This window comes from Spea bombifrons, chromosome 7, assembly GCF_027358695.1.
Source record: "Spea bombifrons isolate aSpeBom1 chromosome 7, aSpeBom1.2.pri, whole genome shotgun sequence".
Classification (NCBI taxonomy): Eukaryota; Metazoa; Chordata; class Amphibia; order Anura; family Pelobatidae; genus Spea; species Spea bombifrons.
Genome location: NC_071093.1, coordinates 46996833 through 47021228, shown reverse-complemented (window position 1 = coordinate 47021228; position 24396 = coordinate 46996833). Strand labels below are relative to the sequence as shown.

The following is a 24396-nucleotide window of genomic DNA, read 5'->3' as shown; positions in this document are numbered from 1 at the left end:
AGTGTGTAGTAGACTTGCCTTCCAGCAAAGCTGGTAAGAGTGATTGGTTTATTTGACTGATGCTCTATGGGGCAGAATGTAACTTCAAGGATCCAATCTGACAGAACTGGATTGGGGCAGGTAGGCAGGAGATGGGGCAGGTGGCCGTGCTGCTGGGGCAGGTGGCCGTGCTGCTGGGGCAGGTGGCCGTGCTGCTGGGGCAGGTGGCCGTGCTGCTGGGGCAGGGGGCCGTGCTGCTGGGGCAGGGGGCCGTGCTGCTGGGGCAGGTGGCTGTGCTGCTGCCGTGCTCAGGACGGCTGTGGGAGGGGCCGCTCAGATCCTGACAGACACTGATCCCTGGCCACTCCCCCGGCGCCTCCCCCTGGAGCCGCACCTGTGTTACCCTCCAGGGAGAGACAGTCAGGACCGGAGATGGACTCAGGAGAGACGGCGCGCTGAGCAGAGTGTTACTCCGTGACAGATCGCTGTGAGTGTTACTCCGTGACAGATCGCTGTGAGTGTTACTCCGTGACAGATCGCTGTGAGTGTTACTCCGTGACGGATCGCTGTGAGTGTTACTCCGTGACGGCCCTGAGTGTTACTCTGTGAGGGCCCTGAGTGTTACTCCGTGACGGATCGCTGTGAGTGTTACTCCGTGACAGATCCCTGTGAGTGTTACTCTGTGACGGATCGCTGTGAGTGTTACTCTGTGATGGCCCTGAGTGTTACTCTGTGATGGCCCTGAGTGTTACTCCGTGACGGATCGCTGCGAGTGTTACTCCGTGACAGATCGCTGTGAGTGTTACTCCGTGACAGATCGCTGTGAGTGTTACTCCGTGACGGATCGCTGTGAGTGTTACTCCGTGACGGATCGCTGTGAGTGTTACTCCGTGACAGATCGCTGTGAGTGTTACTCCGTGACGGATCGCTGTGAGTGTTACTCTGTGATGGCCCTGAGTGTTACTCCGTGACGGATCGCTGCGAGTGTTACTCCGTGACAGATCGCTGCGAGTGTTACTCCGTGACAGATCGCTGTGAGTGTTACTCCGTGACAGATCGCTGTGAGTGTTACTCCGTGACGGATCGCTGCGAGTGTTACTCCGTGACTGATCGCTGCGAGTGCTACTCCGTGACAGATCGCTGTGAGTGTTACTCCGTGACGGATCGCTGTGAGTGCTACTCCGTGACAGATCGCTGTGAGTGTTACTCCGTGACGGATCGCTGTGAGTGTTACTCCGTGACAGATCGCTGTGAGTGTTACTCCGTGACGGATCGCTGTGAGTGCTACTCCGTGTTAGTAACCGATAGCTGGTTGGGATTGTCACTCGATACCGGTGGATCTCGGTGAGTGTTTGTCGTCACTCCGGCTCTGGTCGTGCTGGTTTAACCGGTCCCTGCCGCGCGCCTCCCGGAAGTAACCGAGTCCTCTACAACAGTGTGTAGTATCGCACAGCCTGCACCTCTAGGACAGTGTGTAGTATCGCACAGCCTGCACCTCTAGGACAGTGTGTAGTATCGCACAGCCTGCACCTCTAGGACAGTGTGTAGTATCGCACAGCCTGCACCTCTAGGACAGTGTGTAGTATCGCACAGCCTGCACCTCTAGGACAGTGTGTAGTATCGCACAGCCTGCACCTCTAGGACTGGGTACGATTCCTTTGGGTTATATGTATAATGGGTGTCTCCGCCTCACTCAGCCTCCGCTCTCACCCCCCCCAGCCTCACTCAGCCTCTGCTCTCACGCCCCAGCCTCCGCTCTCACCCACCCCCTGCCTCACTCACTCACCTTTCGCTCTTACACTGCAGCCTCACGTCTCATCCTCACTCACTCAGCTGCCACCTGCCCTGGACCCTGAATAATTTCCGGTTATTCTGGAAAGTTTCACACTCTCCGCGTTTCGTTCCGTGGATGTTTTTCCCCTCTTGTGCGCAGCGCGTCCCTAATCTCTGCGTAATCCCCGTCTAATCGCCTTCATCCCTCCCTCTCCTCACTATGTCTCTCCCCGCTGTCTCTCTTTCCCCATCCCTCCCTCTCCTCACTATGTCTCTCCCCGCTGTCTCTCTTTCCCCATCCCTCCCTCGCCTCGCTATCTCTCTTTCCCCATCTCTCCTCTCCCTCCCTCTTTTCCCCCATCACCTCCACTATCTCTTACCCCATCTCTCCTCTTCCTCTCTCTCTCTCTCCCTAACCATCCTCTCCCTCCTTGCTATGTCTCTTTCCCCATCTCTCCTCTTCCTCTCTCTCTCTACCTCCTAACTATGTCTCCTCACCCTCTCTCTTTCCCCATCTCTCCCCTCGCCATCTCTCCTTTTTCTCTCTCTCTCTTTCTCTCCTCCCTCTGACCCACTCTAAATATGTCCCGGGGGGTGGGCAGTCCTGTGTTCAGACTTGCCCAGAAACCCCCGATCTCTTTCTGAATGCAGGTATGGCAGGGGCCGGAGGGTCCTGTATAGAATGTGCCTGTGGGACACGCGATCAGCCGCCGCGGGGGCCCCATCGCTTGCTGTCCCTTAGCAGAGACTGGAACTGGGGGCACACGATGCCACCTAATGTCCCCAGGTCACCATGTGAAGTCATTGGATAGAGGGGGTCCCAGGGGCCACACCTGTGATGTCATCCTTTGGCGGCATTGCTCGCATCCAGCTTCTAGTTCGTGTCTGGTGGATGATGGAGCCCGCAAGTCACGTGTCTCTACTGGGCTCCATGCTACTAGCCCCTGGGCCTCCCTTTGGGGAACATGCTGGGGGGGGGGTTGTGGGGAAAGGTGGAGCCGGCTCTCCGGCAGCTTCCACGGTCCGTGGCCAACATCCGATGACGTTGTTTGTTTGTTTTCACCCAACCGGCCAGTTTTCCAGTGAGGGCCGAGCTGATGGCGTCACCCACCGCCACGTATGTGTATAGAGAGGGAGGAGACGAGACGCCCGAGACCCCCTTCCGATAGAGGGTCCCTTTCTGGGGTACCTGGAGTGTAATAGATTGTAAGCGTCTGAGACCACCTTGGTCTCTTCTTCAGGCATCTGCGAAGTTTGATATAATGTAACCGTAGAATCCCACTCATAAATCCAGAATCCGGTGATTTCCGCACATATTTTGGCATAGTAAAATATTTCCCAAAGTGACGCGAAGGGCCCGGCCGCCACGTGACGCCACGCGGGTCTGATTATAGTAATTACCTCAATTACCAAGAGTCCTTTCTTATGTAACAGCAGAACATCGCGCCCCACATACACGCCCGCCGTGCGGATACGCCCATGTCAGGACACACCCCCTGTCTGGATATGCCTGGACACGCCCCCTGCCAGGTCACACCCACGGTCAGCATACAAAGTATCAAGCAGAGCAAAATATAGCACAAATGATTTCATGTATTAACATCCAACTAAACGCAGCCTTAGAACCTCATCCACCGCCCTGCTGAGACGTCTGACCTCCCCAAATCAAGTAAACCTCATTCGTAGCTTGTACTAGGATTTACTTTACTGAGAAGGTGGTAGATAAGTGGAACACCCTCCCAGCAGAAGTGGTAGAGGGTAATACAGTGAGGGGATTAAACATGCATGGGATAGACATACGGCTCCTGAATCTAAGACGAGACCAGCGACTGATTAAGGTTTGAGTCTTTACAGACTAGACGGGCCGTTGGGGGCCGATCTGCAGGCGGGTTCTTATTCATCAGACAGATCTATAGCTGCTCTCTGTGTTCCAGGTTCCGACCGATCGCCCCGATCTCTCTAATGACTTCAGGAGGGACGGAGTCTCGCGGGGGGGTTCCCCGTGGATGGAATGGGGGCTTAGCCTCGCCCAGCATGGAGGAACATTTCTACCCCTTCCTTCTGGAACGCCGTCCGTCTTATCTTGGAGAGGAGGACGAGGAGCAGGGGGAGGAAGATTTACGACTGGCCCTGGAAAGGAAGGAGAAGGATTTGCTTCTGGCGGCTGAGCTGGGTAAAGCTCTCCTGGAGAGGAACGACCAGCTGGAGAGGGGGAGAGAGGCGCTTGAAGAGGAACTGAGAGAGACGCGGGAGGTGAGAGACGCAGGAGACAGACTCGATCTCCTGGCAGTTTGTGGTGAGATGGGACATTATACAACAAAGTCCAAGTGGCTTATGGTGAGATCTCTGGTCATGGAGTGTGGGGAATCTGATGAGATCTCCCACTCATTGAGATCCGGTCATGGAGTGTGGGGAATCTGGTGAAAACTCATCCCACTCATTGAGATCCAATCATGGAGTGTGGCGAATCTGGTGAGATCTCGTCCCACTCATTGAGATCCGGTCATGGAGTGGGGGAAATCTGATGAGATCTCCCACTCATTGAGATCCGGTCATGGAGTGTGTGGAATCTGGTGAGATCTCGTCCCACTCATTGAGATCCGGTCATGGAGTGGGGGAAATCTGATGAGATCGCCCACTCATTGAGATCTGGTCATGGAGTGGGGGAAATCTGATGAGATCTCCCACTCATTGAGATCCGGTCATGGAGTGTGTGGAATCTGGTGAGATCTCGTCCCACTCATTGAGATCCGGTCATGGAGTGGGGGAAATCTGATGAGATCGCCCACTCACTGAGATCTGGCCATGGAGTGGGGGAAATCTGATGAGATCTCCCACTCATTGAGATCCGGTCATGGAGTGTGTGGAATCTGGTGAGATCTCGTCCCACTCATTGAGATCCGGTCATGGAGTGTGGAGGATCTGGTGAGATCTCTCCTCACCCGTCGAGGTCCATTCATCTGGGCTTTATGGGGAGAGCGCTGAGGTTATTATGTTTCTTGCAGAGGTTGGAGCAGGAGAAGCACAACATGCGTCTGAAGATGGAGGCTCAGGAGGGTGAGTGGAGAGCGCAGGTCGCTGACCTGGAGAGTGACCTCGCTGAGGCCCGGCTACAGATGAAACACTTTGTGTCAGAACAAAGAGAGTGCGGGCGAGAGACGGCCACCGCTGTGCAGGAGCTGTCAGAGCAGAACCAGAGACTGCTGGAGCAGATGGCGCAGGTGAGACCTCCCCGGCCCTTACAGATCCAAACGATTTAAAGGTCTCTGCAGGCCACGGCCCCACGAGACCGCATGAAACTTCCACGAAAGAGACCAACCGGCACGTCGCCACAATTTAGAGACACCTCTGTCTGTGAGAGACATCTGCGACTCCCACTGCTGCTCCGTAATCTCGTTAGTGATTAATCCTGTAATCCGATCAACTCTGAGAGATTTATAAGTAATGTCATAGGCCACAGAAAGAGAGCGCCACGGACCGGCTGTTACAGAACCAGATCCATTATTATAGATCCACGGACCGGCTGTTACAGAACCAGATCCATTATTATAGATCCACGGACCGCTGTTACAGAACCAGATCCATTATTATAGATCCACGGACCGGCTGTTACAGAACCAGATCCATTATTATAGATCCACGGCCTGGCTGTTACAGAACCAGATCCATTATTATAGATCCACGGCCGGCTGTTACAGAACCAGAACCATTATTATAGATCCACGGCCCGGCTGTTACAGAACCAGATCCATTATTATAGATCCACGGACCGGCTGTTACAGAACCAGATCCATTATTATAGATCCACGGACCGGCTGTTACAGAACCAGAACCATTATTATAGATCCACGGCCCGGCTGTTACAGAACCAGAACCATTATTATAGATCCACGGACCGGCTGTTACAGAACCAGATCCATTATTATAGATCCACGGCCTGGCTGTTACAGAACCAGATCCATTATTATAGATCCACGGCCCGGCTGTTACAGAACCAGATCCATTATTATAGATCCACGGACCGGCTGTTACAGAACCAGATCCATTATTATAGATCCACGGACCGGCTGTTACAGAACCATCATTTCTCATGTGGCTCACTTGGTAAAATGGCCCTGGCAATTTTACGCTCTCATCGTCTCTCCTGCTGTCTATTTTTTCAGTGATTTGCTCTCTTTTCCATATTCACACTCTTTCTTCTCCTGTGGTCTCTCGAGGTCTCTCAGCTGGAGCAGTCTCTCACCTCGCAAATACAATCCCTGAAGGAAGAGAACCGAGAATTAACCCTGAGCCGAGGACACTTAGCACCATGTTTGCAGAGCCTGCAGAGCGAGGTGAGAGCGGGAAAGCAGAACCGGCAGAGCAGAGAGAGGGGGAAAGCAGAGCTGGCAGAGCAGAGAGAGGGGGGAGCAGAGCTGGCAGAGCAGAGAGAGGGGGAAAGCAGAGAGAGGGGGGAGCAGAGTCGGCAGAGCAGAGAGAGGGGGAAAGCAGAGCTGGCAGAGCAGAGAGAGAGGGAAGCAGAGCTGGCAGAGAGAGAGGGAAGCAGAGCTGGCAGAGCAGAGAGAGGGGGAGCAGAGCCGGCAGAGCAGAGAGAGGGGGAAGCAGAGACGGCAGAGCAGAGAGAGGGGGAAGCAGAGACGGCAGAGAGAGGGGGAAGCAGAGACGGCAGAGAGAGGGGGAAGCAGAGCAGGCAGAGCAGAGAGAGAGGGGGAAGCAGAGCCGGCAGAGAGAGGGGGAAGCAGAGACGGCAGAGAGAGGGGGAAGCAGAGACGGCAGAGCAGAGAGAGGGGGAAGCAGAGCCGGCAGAGAGAGGGGGGGAAGCAGAGCCGGCAGAGAGAGGGGGAAGCAGCAGGATGAGGTGTAGGTCACAGAGCTTGTCTGTCTGTATTCATGAGCGTGCCTCTGTTGCTCTGTCAAGAACGCTCTCCTGCTCCAGAAGAAGAGAGATCTGGAATTACAGATTAAACAGCTGCGGGAGGAGAATGAGAGTGCCCAGAATATGGTGTTCACCCTAAAAGAGACAGCACTGCAGTTTGAGAGAAAGGAGAGGGAGAACAACCTGAAGGTAAGAGACAGAAAACAATGAGAGGGACAGGCAGAGACAGACTGTCTTTACTAATGACAGGCCCTGTTTAAGCCTCCCTGATGCCCTGAGCCCAGTAGCTGTCAGGTTGTCACCTCCATTCCGAGTGGTATGACGGAGCTGCCGGCACAGAGCGCTCCACATGGCGATATCACCTGAGGCAGGTTCTGGGATATGATGTCATACCCGCCATGCCGCGCCGGATGGAGTGCTGACTGCCAAGATGGACAGGTGTGCGCCAGCAGCCCTTTTCAGTGAGGGGCAGCCGTTGTGGGCCTGGGGCAGGTTCCCACCTTGTCTTCATGTTGTATGTTCTATATGTAGTTTTCATGTTTGTGACAGAGATGGTCACTGCTGGTCTCCTCTAGATGCAGCAGCTCCAAGTAGAAGCACAGGATCTTAGAGACAGTCAACGAAAACTGCAGAGCCAGGTGAGAGAGCTACAAGAGGAGCAGCACATGAGAGACAGTCAGCACTCTATGCAAGACAGACACTATTCACTACACTCAGAGATCCAGCAGAGTACATCGGGCATGGAGCACGAGGTGAGTGTCTGTCTGCTCTTTGGCCCACTCACAGCACCAGTCTGCCCCATCGTCTAGTGTCTCATAATGTCTTAGTGGCTGCAATATCCATATCATCAATGGCACCCACAGAGACTGTGTCCATGTCAGACCCGTCTCGTCACTGGTGGCCGTGTCATCGCCACTCTTTTCTTTGGTGGCCATGCCAGCGCCTGTCTCTTGTCTGGTGGCCATGCCAGTTCCCATCTCTTCGCCGATGACCATGCCAGTTCCCATCTCTTCGCCGATGACCATGCCGGCTCCCGGCTCTTCTCTGGTGGCAAGAACTATCCTACCTCACCCCAAACAGCAGTCTGATTATTGTTTATCCTGCTCTTTGTACTTATCATTCCTGGGCTGTCAAAAGCAAACTGTGTGTAAGAATCCCAATAATCTATACCAGATAGAGTGCGGCGTGGATGACAGCGTTGTCATGGCAGAGTCTGCTTCCGCTTCCCCTGCGGCTGGCCTGACCTCGAACATAATGGGGACATCCAACATCTAAGGTGGCTTCTCCAGCCTACAGGGCAGTTGGCCAGTCAGGGTTTGGGCCCAGGAGACCCAGAATGGAGCTGAACCCCGCATTCTTCCCATCAACTCTACAACCCAATGAGCAGAGACGGGAGCCGACTTCCCTCTGGTGCACGTCCGTGGTTACTGTGGGGTCCCGTGGGGGTTAAATGCTTGAGATTAGGGTTACTTACCAACACAACTGAGCTGACCCCATTCCAATGGCGGACATCGAGGAATCCATTATCCTGTTACCAGCTTTTACTGGATCCTCAGTCTCAGCGGGGTATATCTACCCCCTATTTACCCCTAGGCATCGGCCATTATTAGTACCAATTATCTGTAGGCTCACGTGCTCGGCCTCACTTTATGAAGAAACCATTAAAAGCATGAGACATATATGAAGCTGTATGAATGGTTGATTTACGCAGTAGTAGAGCATAGTTCCGCCTTCCAGCAGCCTTTGTCTGTCTTTTGAGTGGTTCCGGGTTTGCTCACTGTGTGGTTTTTAGCCCCGCAGCCACATGCTCTGCAGACCTGCTACCATGTGCTAAAACATCCCAAAAATGTATCCCTCCCGGCAAACCACAGACCATGCGCCCCCCCCCCCCCCCCCCCCCCCGGCGCTGAGAAATATTCCTCCCCCTACAGACCCTGAACTTATTTCTGCTACACAATATGCCCTTTTGTTAAACTCCCACCTCCGGGCAAGTAAGTCGGCGAGCAGAGATGCCCCGACGGACTGGAAGCCCACGGACGCCACGTAGAAGCGATGGGCTGGGGCGCTGGGAATGAATATATACGGAATATACAACCATAATAATACTCATAATCGTAATACGAATAGTAATAATAATAGCAATAATAATATAAATAGTAATAACAGTAATACTAATAGTAATACAAATACTAATAATAATACTCATAGTAATAATAATACTCATAATAGTAATACGAATAGTAATAATAATACAAATAGTAATAATAACAGCAATAATAATACAAATAGTAATACTAATAGTAATACAAATACTAATAATAATACTAATAGTAATAATAATACTCATAATAGTAATACGAATAGTAATAATAACAGCAATAATAATACAAAGTAATAATAGTATTAATAGTGTTCTTTAGGCAGACTGCGTATAAGTGACATTCCCTGATAGGGCCCCAAATCCTGTAGTTGGGGTAGGTGTCAGTGCTGCCCGCTCATTATCATATTATTAACCCAGGGGGGCTTTACGTGTTGGAATGTGTGCCCCCCGCATCCATGCATTGGGTGACTAGTGGCTTCTTGCAGATCATCCCTCCTTGTGGCAGCGCATTTCTCTCATCGGCCGTCTCTCCGCAGCCGGGGGCCGCTGGGGCAGCAGACGGTCTCCTGTACCTGAGTCAGAGAGAAGGGGAGCTGCTCCGAGAGAAGGAGGAAGAGGTGGCGCGGCTCAGGGATCAGGTAGGGAGCGCATGTGAGACACGGGGGGGTATATATACTGCAGGTGAGACACGGGGGGGGTATATATATACTGAAGGTGAGACACGGGGGGTATATATATACTGCAGGTGAGACATGGGGGGTATATATACTGAAGGTGAGACATGGGGGTGGTATATATACTGCAGGTGAGACACGGGGGTGGTATACATACTGCAGGTGAGACACGGGGGGTATATATACTGCAGGTGAGACACGGGGGGGTATATATACTGCAGGTGAGACACGGGGGGGTATATATACTGCAGGTGAGACACGGGGGGGTATATATACTGCACGTGAGACACGGGGGGGTGTATATACTGCAGGTGAGACACGAGGGGTATATATACTGAAGGTGAGACACGAGGGGTATATATACTGCACGTGAGACACGGGGGGTATATATACTGCACGTGAGACACGGGGGGGTATATATACTGAAGGTGAGACACGGGGGGTATATATACTGAAGGTGAGACACGGGGGGTATATATACTGCAGGTGAGACACGGGGGGTATATATACTGCAGGTGAGACACGGGGGGTATATATACTGCACGTGAGACACGGGGGGTATATATACTGCACGTGAGACACGGGGGGTATATATACTGCAGGTGAGACACGGGGGGTATATATACTGCACGTAAGACACGGGGGGGTATATATACTGCAGGTGAGACACGGGGGGTATTTATAATACACGTGGAACACGGGGGTATATATACTGCAGGTGAGACACGGGGGGGTATTTATACTGCAGGTGAGACACGGGGGGTATATATACTGCACGTGAGACACGGGGGATAGATATACTGCAGGTGAGACGTTGGTGGTATATAGGGCAGGTAAGACGCGGGGAGGGTTTAGGGCAGGTGAGATGCGAGGGGTATATACTGCAGGTGAGACGCCAGGGGGTTTAGGACAGGTGAGATGCGGGGGGTATATACTGCAGGTGAGATACGGGGGCTTATAGGGCAGGTGAGACGCGGGGGGTTACATACTGCTGGTGAGACGCGGGGGGGTTTAGGGCAGGTGAGATGCGGGGGGTATATACTGCAGGTGAGACGCGGGGGGGTATATACTGCAGGTGAGACGTGGGGGGAGTATAGGGCAGGTGAAACACGAGGGGTATGTACTGCAGGTGAGACGTGGGGGGGTATATACTGCAGATGAGACACGGGGGTGGTATATATACTGCAGGTGAGACACGGGGGGTATATATACTGCAGGTGAGATGCGGGGGGGTATATATACTGCAGGTGAGACACGGGGGGTATATATACTGCAGGTGAGACACGGGGGGGTATATATACTGCAGGTGAGACACGGGGGGTTATATATACTGCACGGGAGACACGGGGGGATAGATATACTGCAGGTGAGACGTTGGTGGTATATAGGGCAGGTAAGACGCGGGGGGGTATTTATACGGCAGGTGAGACGCCGGGGGTATATAAGGCAGGTGAGACACAGGGGGTATATATACAGCAGGTGAGATGCGAGGTGTATATACTGCAGGTGAGACGCGGGGGGTTTAGGGCAGGTGAGATGCGAGGGGTATATACTGCAGGTGAGACGCGGGGGGGTTTAGGGCAGGTGAGATGCGGGGGGTATATACTGCAGGTGAGATGCGGGGGCTTATAGGGCAGGTGAGACACGGGGGTGGTATATATACTGCAGGTGAGAGACGGGGGGATATATATACTGCAGGTGAGACGCGGGGGGGTATATATACTGCAGGTGAGACACGGGGGGGTATATATACTGCAGGTGAGACACGGGGGTATATATACTGCAGGTGAGACACGGGGGGTTATATATACTGCAGGTGAGACACGGGGGGATAGATATACTGCAGGTGAGACGTTGGTGGTATATAGGGCAGGTAAGACGCGGGGGGTATTTATACGGCAGGTGAGATGCCGGGGGTATATAGGGCAGGTGAGACACAGGGGGTATATATACAGCAGGTGAGATGCGAGGTGTATATACTGCAGGTGAGACGCGGGGGGTTTAGGGCAGGTGAGATGCGAGGGGTATATACGGCAGGTGAGACGCGGGGGCTTATAGGGCAGGTGAGACGCGGGGGGTTACATACTGCTGGTGAGACGCGGGGGGATTTAAGGGCAGGTGAGATGCGGGGGGTATATACTGCAGGTGAGACGCGGGGGGTTTAGGGCAGGTGAGATGCGGGGGGTATATACTGCAGGTGAGACGCGGGGGGGTTTAGGGCAGGTGAGATGCGGGGGGTATATACTGCAGGTGAGATGCGGGGGCTTATAGGGCAGGTGAGACGCGGGGGGTTACATACTGCTGGTGAGACGCAGGGGGATTTAAGGGCAGGTGAGATGCGGGGGGTATATACTGCAGGTGAGATGCGGGGGGATTTAAGGGCAGGTGAGATGCGGGGGGTATATACTGCAGGTGAGACGTGGGGAGGTATATACTGCAGGTGAGACGCGGGGGGTATGTACTGCAGGTGAGACGTGGGGAGTATATACTGCAGGTGAGACACGGGGGGGTATATATACTGCAGGTGAGACGCGGGGGGGTATATACTGCAGGTGAGACGGGGGGTATATATACTGCAGGTGAGACACGGGGGGTATATATACTGCAGGTGAGACACGGGGGGTATGTATACTGCAGGTGAGACACGGGGGTATATATACTGCAGGTGAGATGCGGGGGGGTATATATACTGCAGGTGAGATGCGGGGGGGTATATATACTGCAGGTGAGATGCAGGGGGGTATATATACTGCAGGTGAAATGCGTGGGGTATATATACTGCAGGTGAGATGCGGGGGGGTATATATACTGCAGGTGAGATGCAGGGGGGGTATATATACTGCAGGTGAGATGCGGGGGGGTATATATACTGCAGGTGAGAGGCAGGGGGGTATATATACTGCAGGTGAGATGCGGGGGTATATATACTGCAGGTGAGATGCAGGGGGGGTATATATACTGCAGGTGAGATGCGGGGGGGTATATATACTGCAGGTGAGATGCAGGGGGGGTATATATACTGCAGGTGAGATGCGGGGAGTATATATACTGCAGGTGAGATGCGGGGGGGTATATATACTGCAGGTGAGATGCGGGGGGGTATATATACTGCAGGTGAGATGCGGGGGGGTATATATACTGCAGGTGAGATGCGGGGGGGTATATATACTGCAGGTGAGATGTGGGGGCGTATATATACTGCAGGTGAGATGCAGGGGGGTATATATACTGCAGGTGAGATGCGGGGGGGTATATATACTGCAGGTGAGATGCGGGGGGGTATATATACTGCAGGTGAGATGCAGGGGGGTATATATACTGCAGGTGAGATGCAGGGGGGTATATATACTGCAGGTGAGATGCAGGGGGGTATATATACTGCAGGTGAGATGCGGGGGGGTATATATACTGCAGGTGAGATGCGGGGGGGTATATATACTGCAGGTGAGATGCGGGGGGGTATATATACTGCAGGTGAGATGCAGGGGGGTATATATACTGCAGGTGAGATGCAGGGGGGTATATATACTGCAGGTGAGATGCGGGGGGGTATATATACTGCAGGTGAGATGCGGGGGGGTATATATACTGCAGGTGAGATGCAGGGGGGTATATATACTGCAGGTGAGATGCGGGGGGTATATATACTGCAGGTGAGATGCAGGGGGGGTATATATACTGCAGGTGAGACACGGGGGGTATATATACTGCAGGTGAGACACGGGGGGTATGTATACTGCAGGTGAGACACGGGGGTATATATACTGCAGGTGAGATGCGGGGGGGTATATATACTGCAGGTGAGATGCGGGGGGGTATATATACTGCAGGTGAGATGCAGGGGGGTATATATACTGCAGGTGAAATGCGTGGGGTATATATACTGCAGGTGAGATGCGGGGGGGTATATATACTGCAGGTGAGATGCAGGGGGGGTATATATACTGCAGGTGAGATGCAGGGGGGTATATATACTGCAGGTGAGATGCGGGGGGGGTATATATACTGCAGGTGAGATGCAGGGGGGTATATATACTGCAGGTGAGATGCGGGGGGGTATATATACTGCAGGTGAGATGCAGGGGGGTATATATACTGCAGGTGAGATGCGGGGGGGTATATATACTGCAGGTGAGATGCGGGGGGTATATATACTGCAGGTGAGATGCGGGGGGGTATATATACTGCAGGTGAGATGCGGGGTGGTATATATACTGCAGGTGAGATGCGGGGGGGGGTATATATACTGCAGGTGAGATGCGGGGGGGTATATATACTGCAGGTGAGATGCAGGGGGGTATATATACTGCAGGTGAGATGCGGGGGGTATATATACTGCAGGTGAGATGCGGGGGGTATATATACTGCAGGTGAGATGCGGGGGGGTATATATACTGCAGGTGAGATGCGGGGTGGTATATATACTGCAGGTGAGATGCGAGGGGGTATATATACTGCAGGTGAGATGCGGGGGGGTATATATACTGCAGGTGAGATGCAGGGGGGTATATATACTGCAGGTGAGATGTGGGGGGGTATATATACTGCAGGTGAGATGCGGGGGGTATATATACTGCAGGTGAGATGCAGGGGGGTATATATACTGCAGGTGAGATGCAGGGGGGTATATATACTGCAGGTGAGATGCAGGGGGGTATATATACTGCAGGTGAGATGCGGGGGGGTATATATACTGCAGGTGAGATGCGGGGGGGTATATATACTGCAGGTGAGATGCAGGGGGGTATATATATATATATGCATCTCGCTGTATAAAGCGCTCTCCTATCCATCCAGGTGACCCAGCAGTACATAGAGCTGGAAAGTCTCCGAGAGGAACTGCAGAGACGCCGGGATGTCTCGCAGCAAAATGACCGAGACGCCATCCTGAGACAGGCGCTGAGTGAGCGCGATGACGCCATCATGAAGTGAGTGACGCGAAGACGTGGGGCATCTAACGGGGAGGAATCAGTCACAGATCACAGGGATCGTCCTGGATTCCGGGCAGAGGGGCAGAAGGGGCTTTTACCTCCGCTGCCCAGCAGATGGTCAGCTCTGCGGCTGTCTCGCTGTACATTTCTCCTTTGTGTTGGCAGGAAGGGAGAGCTGGAGATGGAGCTGGCAAACTGCTGTCGGGAGAGAGACACCCTGAACGGCCAGCTAATGAACGTAGTCCAGCAGAAGGTCCTCCTGAGTCAGGAGCTGGAGGCCTGGCAGGTGAGGGGCGACGTGGGTGGGGGAGGGGCAGGTGAGGGGCGACGTGGGTGGGGGAGGGGCAGGTGAGGGGCGACGTGGGCGGGGGGGAGCTCAGGTGAGGGGCGACCTGGGCGGCAGGTGAGGGGCGACGTGGGTGGGGGAGGGGATGGGCAGGTGAGGGGCGACGTGGGCGGGGATGGGCAGGTGAGGGGCGATGTGGGCCGGGGGGGATAGGTGAGTGGCGATGTGGGCGGGGGGGAGCTCAGGTGAGGGGCGACCTGGGCGGGGGGGAAGGGCTGGGGGTATGAGCCGAGGGTGTGGGGAGAGTGACACAGGTGGGGTATATAAGCAAAGTATGAGAACAGAGGGTGGAGGGAGGGGGTATGGGTGTGCAGGCAGGGGGTGGAGGGAGGTGTTGTGGGGGGGGTGACCCAGGCGGGGTATATAAGCAGAATACGGGCACACGGGGCGGGCGAGGTGTACCAGGCGGCTGACGCTGAGATTCCCGCCCCTGACTCTAGGAGGACATGCAAGTCGTCATCAACCAGCAGCTCAAGTCCCAGAAAGAGACACAGAAGGAGGGCGAGACGTCACCCCTGACCCCACGCAAAAGAGAGAGCGCGAGACGGCCGCGAGACGCCGGGGGCGGGATCTTATCCTTCCTTATAAGAAACTGAGAGACAATAACCCAGGCTCCACCACCCTGCAGTGGGAGGGGCAGACTCCACGTCACCCTGCAGTGGGAGGGGCAGACTCCACGTCACCCTGCAGTGTGTGTGGGGGGGCAGACTCCACGTCACCCTTCAGAGGGAGCGGCAGACTCCACGTCACCCTGCAGTGGGAGACTCCACGTCACCCTGCAGAGGGAGCGGCAGACTCCACGTCACCCTGCAGGGGGGGGGCACACAACATGTCCCAGAGCTCCTGTCTGTCACCCTGCAGTGGGAGGGACCATTAATGCCTTTTCCTGTCACGGGAATCCCGCCCAGTCTGTATATAGATATATATACATCCTGTCACTGTGTATATAAATAAATCTTTTACTGTGTAAACCGTGTCTTTGTGGACATTTCTGTGTTAAACGGCAGGAAAGGGCCCCCGGGGGGGGCAGATTCACGGGGGGGGGGGCAGCCACTGCCAGAGGGGTTCATCGGACCAAGCGCCACATTCCTTAACCCTTGCAGCAGGTGGTACAAGGCATTGACCCTGAAAGAGATAATAGTCTTGGGGGTTTCAAAGGTTTGCCACCCAATACCACGAAACGGGGGGGGGGCTCCGTAACCGTGCGGGGGGGTCCGTGGGGGAGGTTGTGGGTCGCGGGTTACAGCTCTTTATGGGGTTCCACAAACATTCCACACGCTTCCCCTCAGTGTGTGAGACACTAATACCCCCGACATACTGCAGGGGGCAGCACTTACCACGAACTGTCACATACGGGGGATACTTGGAGGGAAGTTTTACTTTACTGAGAGGGTGGTGGATAAGTGGAACAGCCTCCCAGCAGAAGTGGTAGAGGGTAATCCAGTTAGGGGGATTAAACACGTATGGGATAGACATACGGCCCCTGAATGATTAAGGTCTCTAAAGACTAGACGGGCCGCCGGGGCTGATAGCCGTGAAACTGTCTTCCGTGACCGGATTCCGGGTGCAGCGGGTTCAGTGGCCGGGTTCCGGGTGCAGCGGGTTCAGTGGCCGGGTTCCGGGTGCAGCGGGTTCCGGATGTAGCGGGTTCCGGGTGCAGCGGGTTCAGTGGCCGGGTTCCGGATGTAGCGGGTTCCGTGGCCGGGTTCCGGGTGCAGCGGGTTCAGTGGCCGGGTTCCGGATGTAGCGGGTTCCGTGGCCGGGTTCCGGGTGCAGCGGGTTCCGGGTGCAGCGGGTTCCGTGTGAAGGAGGCCGATTAACCCCGGATCTGCCGGGGATTAGAGGCTGAGGGAGGACTGACCGCCGGAGCAGCTGAGAGGAAGGGGCGGAGAGACGGCGGACCCCGGCCAGCGATGGGAGAGACGGCAGTAGGAGGGCAGTGAGCCGCGGACCGGGGATTATTCACTAAACGGTGAGTTGGATTTTATACGGGAGCGGCGCTAAACGATGCAGGGAGCGGAGCGGGGGTAGCTCTTCTGGGTTAGTGAAAGGAGAGGAGGGTGAGCGTACCAGCCCAGCAACCCCTATTACCCCCCCCCCCAGCAACCCCTATTACCCCCCCCCAGCAACCCCTATTACCCCCCCAGCAACCCCTATTACCCCCCCAGCAACCCCTATTACCCCCCCAGCAACCCCTATTACCCCCCCCCAGCAACCCCTATTACCCCCCCCAGCAACCCCTATTACCCCCCCAGCAACCCCTAATACCCCCCCAGCAACCCCTAATACCCTCCAGCAACCCCCCCAACTACCCGCCAGCAGCTCCTAATACCTCCCAGCAACCCCCGCCAACTCTTAATACCCCCCAGAAACTCCCATCTACTCCCATCAGCAACCCCTGCCAACTCCTAGTACCCCCAGAAACTCCTAATCCTCCCCAGCACACACGGTATAGAGCGCTGTTGTCTCTTTGGCTCCAAGGAGGAGAGAAGTTCCAACGAGAGAGCGGAGTCTAACGCCAGAGCGTCCGAGACTGACATGGAACAGAAGGGAGTTTTACTTTACTGAGAGGGTGGTAGATAAGTGGAACTGCCTCCCAGCAGAAGTGGTAGAGGGTAATACAGTGAGGGGATTAAACATGCATGGGATAGACTGATTAAGGTTTACAGACTAGAGGGGGCCGCTGGGGGCCGATCTGCCCGCATGGTCTGATTATATGTCTCTCTCCCTGCGGGGGCCGCTTCTGTCTCTCTGACGCTGTCTGACTCTCTCTGGCGCTGTCTGTCTCTCTCTGGCGCTGTCTGACTCTCTCTGGCGCTGTCTGACTCTCTCTGGCGCTGTCCGTCTCTCTCTGGCGCTGTCCGTCTCTCTCTGGCGCTGTCTGTCTCTCTCTGGCGCTGTCTGTCTCTCTCTGGCGCTGTCTGTCTCTCTCTGGCGCTGTCTGTCTCTCTCTGGCGCTGTCTGTCTCTCTCTGGCGCTGTCTGACTCCCTCTGGCGCTGTCTGTCTCTCTCTGGCGCTGTCTGTCTCTCTCTGGCGCTGTCTGTCTCTCTCTGGCGCTGTCTGTCTCTCTCTGGCGCTGTCTGACTCTCTCTGGCGCTGTCTGTCTCTCTCTGGCGCTGTCTGTCTCTCTCTGGCGCTGTCTGACTCCCTCTGGCGCTGTCTGTCTCTCTCTGGCGCTGTCTGTCTCTCTCTGGCGTTGTCCGTCTCTCTCTGGCGCTGCCTGACTCTCTCTGGCGCTGTCTGTCTCTCTCTGGCGCTGTCTGTCTCTCTCTGGCGCTGTCTGTCTCTCTCTGGCGCTGTCTGTCTCTCTCTGGCGCTGTCTGTCTCTCTCTGGCGCTGTCTGTCTCTCTCTGGCGCTGTCTGACTCTCTCTGGCGTTGTCCGTCTCTCTCTGGCGCTGTCCGTCTCTCTCTGGCGCTGTCCGTCTCTCTCTGGCGCTGTCCGTCTCTCTCTGGCGCTGTCCGTCTCTCTCTGGCGCTGTCCGTCTCTCTCTGGCGCTGTCCGTCTCTCTCTGGCGCTGTCCGTCTCTCTCTGGCGCTGTCCGTCTCTCTCTGGCGCTGCCTGACTCTCTCTGGCGCTGCCTGACTCTCTCTGGCACTGTCTCTCTCTCTCGTGCTGTCTGTCTCTCTCTGGCGCTGTCCGTCTCTCTCTGGCGCTGTCCGTCTCTCTCTGGCGCTGTCCGTCTCTCTCTGGCGCTGTCTGACTCTCTGGCGCTGTCTGACTCTCTCTGGCGCTGCCTGACTCTCTCTGGCGCTGCCTGACTCTCTCTGGCGCTGCCTGACTCTCTCTGGCGCTGTCTGTCTCTCTCTGGCGCTGCCTGACTCTCTCTGGCGCTGCCTGACTCTCTCTGGCGCTGTCTCTCTCTCTCTGGCGCTGTCTCTCTCTCTCGCGCTGTCTGTCTCTCTCTGGCGCTGTCTGTCTCTCTCTGGCGCTGTCTCTCTCTCTCGCGCTGTCTGTCTCTCTCTGGCGCTGCCTGACTCTCTCTGGCGCTGTCTCTCTCTCTCTGGCGCTGTCTCTCTCTCTCGCGCTGTCTGTCTCTCTCTGGCGCTGTCTGTCTCTCTCTGGCGCTGCCTGACTCTCTCTGGCGCTGCCTGACTCTCTCTGGCGCTGTCTGTCTCTCTCTGGCGCTGTCTGTCTCTCTCTGGCGCTGTCTGTCTCTCTCTGGCGCTGTCTGTCTCTCTCTGGCGCTGTCTGTCTCTCTCTGGCGCTGTCTGTCTCTCTCTGGCGCTGTCTGTCTCTCTCTGGCGCTGTCTGTCTCTCTCTGGCGCTGTCTGTCTCTCTCTGGCGCTGCCTGACTCTCTCTGGCGCTGCCTGACTCTCTCTGGCGCTGCCTGACTCTCTCTGGCGCTGCCTGACTCTCTCTGGCGCTGCCTGACTCTCTCTGGCGCTGTCTGACTCTCTCGCGCTGTCTGTCTCTCTCTCGCGCTGTCTGTCTCTCTCGCGCTGTCTGTCTCTCTCGGAAGTTGACGGATTTCCTTCCTTCTGGAATAACAATCAAAAGAAAAACATTGAAGCAGGGAGAGTCACGAACATGGACACGGAATCCGACTGCAGGAGAAAGTGAGCGAGCCCCGGATACCGGCCGCGGAGCGTCCCCGACGAGCCCCGGATACCGGCCGCGGAGCGTCCCCGACGAGCCCCGGATACCGGCCGCGGAGCGTCCCCGACGAGCCCCGGATACCGGCCGCGGAGCGCCCCCGACGAGCCCCGGATACCGGCCGCGGAGCGTCCCCGACGAGCCCCGGATACCGGCTATTCAATGGCTGCTAAAGATTACGATCACTTGTTTAAACTACTACTCATCGGAGACTCAGGTGAGTGGAGTGTCCATGGCGCTCGCCCCCTGCCCACCCTGAAGGTCTCACTCCAGGTCACACTCACTGACTCGCTGGCCCCAATTACCCCATTCCCGGTCCACACTCACAGGTCCCTCGGGCGACAGTCCACAGCCGCCACGCTGTCTGCACTCTCACTACCACTCACTCCGCACTCCCTGTTTCCTCAGGTGTCGGGAAGAGTAGCCTCCTCCTCCGATTCTCGGACAACTCCTTCTCTGGTAAGTATAACATGAGAGACATCCGCTGCGGGGAGGTGCGCGTGAGACATCCGCTGCGGGGAGGTGCGCGTGAGACATCCCCTGCGGAATGCGTGAGACTGCGGGGAGGGGCGCGTGAGACATCCGCTGCGGAATGCGTGAGACTGCGGGGAGGTGCGCGTGAGACATCCGCTGCGGGGAGGTGCGCGTGAGACATCCCCTGCGGAATGCGTGAGACTGCGGGGGGGTGCGCGTGAGACATCCCCTGCGGGGAGGTGCGCGTGAGACATCCCCTGCGGGGAGGTGCGCGTGAGACATCCCCTGCGGGGAGGTGCGCGTGAGACATCCCCTGCGGGGAGGTGCGCGTGAGACATCCCCTGCGGGGAGGTGCGCGTGAGACATCCCCTGCGGGGAGGTGCGCGTGAGACATCCGCTGCGGGGAGGTGCGCGTGAGACATCCGCTGCGGGGAGGTGCGCGTGAGACATCCCCTGCGGAATGCGTGAGACTGCGGGGAGGGGCGCGTGAGACATCCGCTGCGGGGAGGGGCGCGTGAGACATCCCCTGCGGGGAGGGGCGCGTGAGACATCCCCTGCGGGGAGGTGCGCGTGAGACATCCCCTGCGGGGAGGTGCGCGTGAGACATCCCCTGCGGGGAGGTGCGCGTGAGACATCCCCTGCGGAATGCGTGAGACTGCGGGGAGGGGCGCGTGAGACATCCCCTGCGGGGAGGTGCGCGTGAGACAGCTCCTCTCATAGCGGTGACCGCTTCCGTCCCCCCCCCCCGCAGGGAGTTACATCACCACCATCGGCGTGGACTTCAAAATACGGACTCTGGTCCTTGACGGAGAACGAGTGAAACTACAGATCTGGGACACGGCCGGCCAGGAGCGATTCCGGACCATCACATCCACGTAAGAGACACGTAAGATGGGAGGAGAGGGGCCAACCACGCAACCCGTCCACCATGGGAAGAGGAGAGGGGCCAACCACGCAATCCGTCCACCATGGGAAGAGGGGAGGAGATGGCCCGTGGTATTATGGCCCGTGGTATTATGGCCCGTGTAGCTGACTATGTTGCCCCCTGTAGGTATTACAGGAACACTCATGGGGTCATCGTGGTTTATGATGTCACCAACCCAGAATCCTTTGTGAATGTGAAGCGCTGGCTGCATGAGATTACCCAGAACTGCGACTCGGTGTGCACCGTGCTGGGTGAGTGTTCCACGTCTGTGGCCGGACCACCAGTGGGAAAGCATGAGGGGGAAGCCACTAGCAGTAAAGGCCGCCACAAACTCAGACTGGGCCCTGTAGGTCCACCGGTGCCGCAAGTTGGGCTACCGTAAGGCCAGGTCTTCCCACTAATGAGAAGCTGCCACGCCTGCCACTAATACCCCTCGGCCAAACTCTGCGTTTCTCTCACCCCTGCAGTGGGCAATAAAGACGACGACCCGTCCCGGAAACGCGTGGACTCCGCAGACGCCAAACGATTCAGCGATCAGATGGGGGTCAAGTTCTTCGAGACGAGCGCCAAGGAGAACCGCAACGTGGAGGAGGTGAGTGAGACGCCCGTGGGGGCAAAGTCATAATACACGAAACGGGGGGGCGCTCCGGTCGTTGCCATGGAGATGACCACGCTTTTATTGCTTTATACGTAATGCTTAGTGAGGACTTTTGTGAACACAATGGAATGTTCCTGCTGATTGGCCTCTTCCATTGGTTGCTATGGGGACGACGTCGCACCTGACCCTCTGTGTTTTAAGAAATGCCCAGGCTGGGGTATTAGAACGTTCTAGGCCTGAAGACGCCAGTAATGAGAAACGCGTCGCGGGGCGATCGGGGGTTCGTTTTCTCCTGATGTGGAGGCCGAGGGGTTCTGAGTAAATTACAATGAACCATTTCCAGGAGAACGTGGGGCCCCTCTGTGTCGTGTTCCGGGTGTGATGATGCGTATTGCTCGGGTTCTGCGGCGTGTTCCGGGTGTGTGATGATGCGTATCGCTCGGGTTATACGTTGTGTTCCGCGTGTGATGATGCGTAACGCACGGGTTCTACGTTGTGTTCCGCGTGTGATGATGCGTAACGCACCGGTTCTACGTTGTGTTCTGGGTGTGATGATGCGTAACGCTCGGGTTCTGTGGCGTGTTCCGCGTGTGATGATGCGTAACGCACGGGTTCTACGTCGTGTTCTGGGTGTGATGATGCGTAAGGCTTGGGTTCTACGTCGTGTTCCGGGTGTGATGATGCGTAACGCACGGGTTCTACGTTGTGTTCCGCGTGTGATGATGCGTAACGCACCGGTTCTACGTTGTGTTCTGGGTGTGATGATGCGTAACGCTCGGGTTCTGTGGCGTGTTCCGGGTGTGATGATGCGTATTGCTCGTGTTCTACGTCGTGTTCCGCGTGTGATGATGCGTAACGCACGGGTTCTACGTCGTGTTCCGGGTGTGATGATGCGTAACACTTGGGTTCTGCGGCGTGTTCCGGGTGTGATGATGGGTATCGCTCGGGTTCTGCGGCGTGTTCCGGGTGTGATGATGCGTATTGCTCGGGTTCTGCGGCGTGTTCCGGGTGTGATGATGCGTATCGCTCGGGTTCTACGTCGTGTTCCGGGTGTGATGATGCGTAACGCTCGGGTTCTACGTCGTGTTCCGGGTGTGATGATGCGTAACGCTCGGGTTCTGCGTCGTGTTCCGGGTGTGATGATGCGTAAGGCTCGGGTTCTACATCGTGTTCCGGGTGTGATGATGAGTATTGCTTGGGTTCTACGTCGTGTTCTGGGTGTGATGATGCGTTTCGCTCGGGTTCTATGTCGTGTTCCGGGTGCGATGATGCGTATTGCTCGGGTTCTAAGTCGTGTTCCGGGTGTGATGATGCGTATCGCTCGGTTTCTGCGGCGTGTTCTGGGTGTGATGATGCGTAACGCTCGGTTTCTGCGTCGTGTTCCGGGTGTGATGATGGGTATCGCTCGGTTTCTGCGGCGTGTTCCGGGTGTGATGATGGGTATCGCTCGGTTTCTGCGGCGTGTTCCGGGTGTGATGATGGGTATCGCTCGGTTTCTGCGGCGTGTTCCGGGTGTGATGATGCGTAACGCTCGGGTTCTACGTCGTGTTCCGGGTTTGATGATGTGTATCGCTCGGGTTCTGTGGCGTGTTCCGGGTGTGATGATGGGTATCGCTCGGGTTCTGTGGCGTGTTCCGGGTGTGATGATGGGTATCGCTCGGGTTCTGCGGCGTGTTCCGCGTGTGATGATGGGTATCGCTCGGGTTCTGCGGCGTGTTCCGGGTGTGATGATGGGTATCGCTCGGTTTCTGCGGCGTGTTCCGGGTAGGCTGCATGTTCCGTGTTTATGGGGTATCGCAGAGGCACGGCGTTTGAGACCCCGAGGCCTCGGGCTTCCTGCTTATAATGCGGGTTCCACGCTTTCGTTGCAGATGTTCCTGTCCGTCACCCGGCTGGTTTTGCGCACGAAGAGGGAGAACCAGGCCCGGCTGCGGCCCACCGAGGTGGTGACCATAAGCAAGACCAAGAAGAAGCCCCACGTGAAGAAATGCTGCTGACCTCTGACCCCAGGTGTCAGAGGGTCCGTCTGGATAGGACTGGAAAGACTGATGGGGCTGCGGGACCCCCGTGTATGATCAGGACACGGAACGGGCGGGGAGGGGGGAGTGGGGGGCAAATGGTACAGTGAAGGGTAAGTAGGTTGGAGTGAAGGGTCGCTTGTACTCGATACCGGGGTACTTGGGCTTTTGGAGCTCTGTGTATTGGGGCAGTTTTAGGTTAGTGGTATGATTGGGGATGGAGGATGCGGGGTAAAAGGGGCAGTTTAGGTTAGTGGTATGATTGGGGATGGAGGATGCGGGGTAAAAGGGGCAGTTTAGGTTAGTGGTATGATTGGGGGTAAAAGGGGCAGTTTTAGGTTAGTGGTATGATTGGGGGTAAAAGGGGCAGTTTTAGGTTAGTGGTATGATTGGGGGTAAAAGGGGCAGTTTAGGTTAGTGGTATGATTGGGGGTAAAAGGGGCAGTTTAGGTTAGTGGTATGATTGGGGGTAAAAGGGGCAGTTTTAGGTTAGTGGTATGATTGGGGGTAAAAGGGGCAGTTTAGGTTAGTGGTATGATTGGGGGTAAAAGGGGCAGTTTAGGTTAGTGGTATGATTGGGGGTAAAAGGGGCAGTTTAGGTTAGTGGTATGATTGGGGGTAAAAGGGGCAGTTTTAGGTTAGTGGTATGATTGGGGGTAAAAGGGGCAGTTTTAGGTTAGTGGTATGATTGGGGGTAAAAGGGGCAGTTTAGATTAGTGGCGGTAAAGTATAAGTGGCTCGGCTGGGTTCGTTTCGTATCCGTTTATTAATGATTATTATTCGCGCTTCCCCGCCTCAGCCAATCAGAAGCCTCTGTCCTCTAAGCCTCCTCTATATATTTCTACGTAATTCCTCCCCGTGGCTGTACAGGAAGCTGATTTTTGCATCTAACAGAATATTAATTTGAATAATAAAATGCACTTTGGTATAATGTCCGTGGTCCCTGCTGCGGTGTGCATGCGCCGGTCCGCGTCGCTCCGCTCACTCGTGTGCGGCGTTCTCCTGTGGCTCGTGTGGCGCTGACCCGTCGGGATCCTGACTGGGGGAGCTCTGGCCCTCCGGCTCGCTCATCATCTGTTTGTATTGGCGCTTGAAGAATCCCAG

The 24396-nt window shown here is 55.7% G+C and overlaps 3 protein-coding genes across 7 annotated transcripts in view; 2 read left to right on the top strand and 1 right to left on the bottom strand.

Annotated features, from left to right (window-relative positions):
• Nucleotides 1–390: 390 nt before the first annotated feature.
• BICDL2 (BICD family like cargo adaptor 2) lies at nucleotides 391–15651 on the top strand. Of its 5 annotated transcripts, none has more exons than XM_053471236.1 (10): nucleotides 391–466; nucleotides 3687–4005; nucleotides 4758–4973; nucleotides 5970–6086; nucleotides 6671–6817; nucleotides 7204–7380; nucleotides 9215–9367; nucleotides 14201–14331; nucleotides 14500–14620; nucleotides 15121–15651. In XM_053471236.1, exons 2-10 carry the CDS (start codon nucleotides 3715–3717, stop codon nucleotides 15274–15276), a joined length of 1509 nt encoding a protein of 502 aa, XP_053327211.1. In that variant the 5' UTR covers nucleotides 391–466; nucleotides 3687–3714; the 3' UTR covers nucleotides 15277–15651. The 5 variants fall into 5 exon arrangements, with proteins under 5 accessions (XP_053327211.1, XP_053327210.1, XP_053327214.1 ...); XM_053471235.1 differs by having other exon boundaries at nucleotides 406–493; XM_053471239.1 differs by lacking the exon at nucleotides 391–466 and adding an exon at nucleotides 989–1040.
• A 790-nt stretch (nucleotides 15652–16441) lies between these two features.
• LOC128501777 (ras-related protein Rab-35-like) lies at nucleotides 16442–24223 on the top strand. The gene is made up of 8 exons (XM_053471384.1): nucleotides 16442–16652; nucleotides 19182–19494; nucleotides 19686–19736; nucleotides 20503–20626; nucleotides 20803–20927; nucleotides 21144–21268; nucleotides 23146–23490; nucleotides 23593–24223. Exons 2-7 carry the CDS (start codon nucleotides 19440–19442, stop codon nucleotides 23269–23271), a joined length of 606 nt encoding a protein of 201 aa, XP_053327359.1. The 5' UTR covers nucleotides 16442–16652; nucleotides 19182–19439; the 3' UTR covers nucleotides 23272–23490; nucleotides 23593–24223.
• Nucleotides 24040–24396, bottom strand: part of LOC128501776 (integrin alpha-M-like) — a 34122-nt gene continuing 33765 nt past the window's right edge. The window contains exon 30 of the mRNA XM_053471383.1: nucleotides 24040–24396. Coding sequence (XP_053327358.1) covers nucleotides 24274–24396 — 123 coding nt within the window. The 3' untranslated portion in view covers nucleotides 24040–24273.

What these genes read in the sequence shown, in the direction of transcription:
- BICDL2 (XM_053471236.1), top strand. Translation starts at nt 3,715, where the DNA reads ATGACTTCAGGAGGGACGGAGTCTCGCGGGGGGGTTCCCCGTGGATGG. An exon ending in AACTGAGAGAGACGCGGGAG is followed by an intron (nt 4,006 to 4,757) that starts GTGAGAGACGCA and finishes TGTTTCTTGCAG; the next exon opens with AGGTTGGAGCAGGAGAAGCA. An exon ending in AGGAGCTGGAGGCCTGGCAG is followed by an intron (nt 14,621 to 15,120) that starts GTGAGGGGCGAC and finishes CCCTGACTCTAG; the next exon opens with GAGGACATGCAAGTCGTCAT.
- LOC128501777 (XM_053471384.1), top strand. Translation starts at nt 19,440, where the DNA reads ATGGCTGCTAAAGATTACGATCACTTGTTTAAACTACTACTCATCGGA. An exon ending in ACTACTCATCGGAGACTCAG is followed by an intron (nt 19,495 to 19,685) that starts GTGAGTGGAGTG and finishes CTGTTTCCTCAG; the next exon opens with GTGTCGGGAAGAGTAGCCTC. An exon ending in AGAACCGCAACGTGGAGGAG is followed by an intron (nt 21,269 to 23,145) that starts GTGAGTGAGACG and finishes CTTTCGTTGCAG; the next exon opens with ATGTTCCTGTCCGTCACCCG.